This window comes from Silurus aristotelis (genome assembly GCF_946808225.1).
Source record: "Silurus aristotelis genome assembly, chromosome: 5".
NCBI classification, from domain to species: domain Eukaryota; kingdom Metazoa; phylum Chordata; class Actinopteri; order Siluriformes; family Siluridae; genus Silurus; species Silurus aristotelis.
In genome coordinates this window covers 16,725,179-16,727,342 of record NC_139578.1, presented here as the reverse complement: position 1 = coordinate 16,727,342, position 2,164 = coordinate 16,725,179, and the positions used below count along the sequence as shown (strand labels likewise).

The window sequence follows — 2,164 nt, the reverse complement described above, 5'->3', positions numbered from 1 at the left end:
AGTATTCATACTTGTATTTAAAAAAAAATAATAATAAATAATAGTTATTTAAGTATGCATACTAATAATTCTAGTATGAGTACTTATTTTTAAGTATTTTTTATATATATATATATATATATATATATATATATATATATATATATATATATATATATATATATATATATATATATATATATATGTTTAGAAATGCACTTTTTTGTTTATTTCCTTATGCAATATCATGTTTTCTGCATGATTTCTAGAATTTGTCTTCTTCATCTGTCTCTCACTCCTCCTATCCTATGTTTCATGTTTTGCCATGCTACTTATCATTATTTCCTCCCTCCATCTCCCTGGTGAGTTTCTCCCAAAGGCTAGGAGGCGAAATGCCAATAACACATCCAGCGATCCTTCTTCCTGCATTCCCACTTCGTTTGCTGTCTTCATTTGGCCCTAACCCTAAGTCATCCTCCTTCTCATGGATCACAACAGCACGTCCCAAAATTGACTGACCACCAAAAAGGGTGCCTTTTTCCACATTTAGGTGTTGCCTTATAGTTCCATTGATGGGTGCATAGTTGCCAAAATCACCAGGGTGTGCAGGATGGTTCACCCCCAGTGGATTGTAGTGTGGACCAGCAGTGATGCACCCTTGGCTCAGGTCTCCATACTGATGAATGTGAATAGCTCGTTTTTGTTGGTCATCAGTGGGCAAGCCATAAACATTAACTAGTACTTGCAGTATACCTGCTGGGAATTCTTGTTTGAAGAGAACTTGTCCATATATTTTGGGATGGTCAGCAGGAAGATTAAGGTCAGGTATGACTTCACAGGTGGCAAACAGAGTTCCATTAAACAGGGTAACCTCCATAGGAGCTTCAGCAACAGAGGTTTTGCTAGGATTAAAGAATATTTCTTCTCCAGTGTGCACAAGTACTACCCATGTCAGAAGTAGTGGTAACATTCTATTTCCCTTGTGGATTAGCCTTATCTGAAACATGCAGATGAGTGAAATTGTGATATGCATATTCATATTCACTGACAAGTTTTTTTACCCAAAATATGCTGTAGTATACTAACTAGTCAGGCCCACCAATGACCAGTTTTTAAAAACAAGCCTAATCAACTGGAATAATCTCTTCTAACACGTTTTGGTATTTATCTGTGCAGTCTCATATGGAAATAGCAAATTCACTCAATAAATGCCATACAAACACACAATAATCCCCTAAATGTACATTACCATTTCTGTTAGTCCCGACCGCAGCAAAGTCGTCAGGTGAAATGTGAAATCTTGGACTTTCAACCCCACTCCTGTTTGAGAACACGCTGACGTTATACATACGTTATTGATCGCCTTTATTTACACTAAGCTACACAAAGTTTTAGAGGGCAAAGTATATAATATATATAATGTTTTGCTATTGTGCAGAAAAATATAAATCGCTAGTCTGCTGATTACATATCCTGTACATCCTCTAGTCATTCATTGTTCGTGAATGTCTTCTCTTTAAACTGATTCTTTAAACACAGGAGCTCATGTTATCTGTTCTCACCATTTTCTTTCTCAATAGGTCTTGTAGCAAGCTACATTTCCATGACATGTAATTTAGCTACGGTAAATGGCTACAACCCAACTAGGTAACTGGCTATGAACTGTGTGTTTACTTTCATAGTGGATTTTCTTTTACAAACTTGAAACCTCATGTAAAACTCATTTTAACCAGACCAGTCACGGTTAGCTAAGATGTTTTGCCTAAAAATTCAATAATACTTAGTTTCTCATAGGTTTCTCTGCATAATCAAATTACTCTGGGACTTGGAATCAGATTTGAACTGTTTAGTTGTGAATAGATTTAGTTGTGGTAAAGAAGCCGAGTTTACTGGGCACAAGCTACAATTCTCTGTTTCCTGAGCTTTCTGTGTGTTTGTGTATGTGTGCGTACAGGGCTGTCTGCCAGGCCTATTTCACACACAACTGAACTATTACTTAATTACCTGTGAAAGTGAGACTAGAGGAAAAAAAAACAGTATTTTAGATTAGCCTTGGATATTGAGAGCATCGCAAAAATCTTTGTCGTAATATTAACTTCATTGTCCCCATCACCATTAGTCGCGAGTTACATGCAATGAGCCAGATGCTGTTATGTGGCTTGTTAGAAATGCCCAGGTGGCGTAA

At 36.6% G+C, this 2,164-nt stretch overlaps 1 protein-coding gene across 1 annotated transcript; it reads right to left on the bottom strand.

Annotated features, from left to right (window-relative positions):
* Positions 1 to 213: 213 nt before the first annotated feature.
* sod3a (superoxide dismutase 3, extracellular a) lies at positions 214 to 1,302 on the bottom strand. The gene is made up of 2 exons (XM_083542444.1): positions 1,229 to 1,302; positions 214 to 976 (listed from the first exon to the last, which is right to left on the bottom strand). The coding sequence occupies exons 1-2, from the start codon at positions 1,229 to 1,231 to the stop codon at positions 308 to 310; spliced, it is 672 nt and encodes a 223-aa protein (XP_083398570.1). The 5' UTR covers positions 1,232 to 1,302; the 3' UTR covers positions 214 to 307.
* Between the last annotated feature and the right edge of the window lie 862 nt (positions 1,303 to 2,164).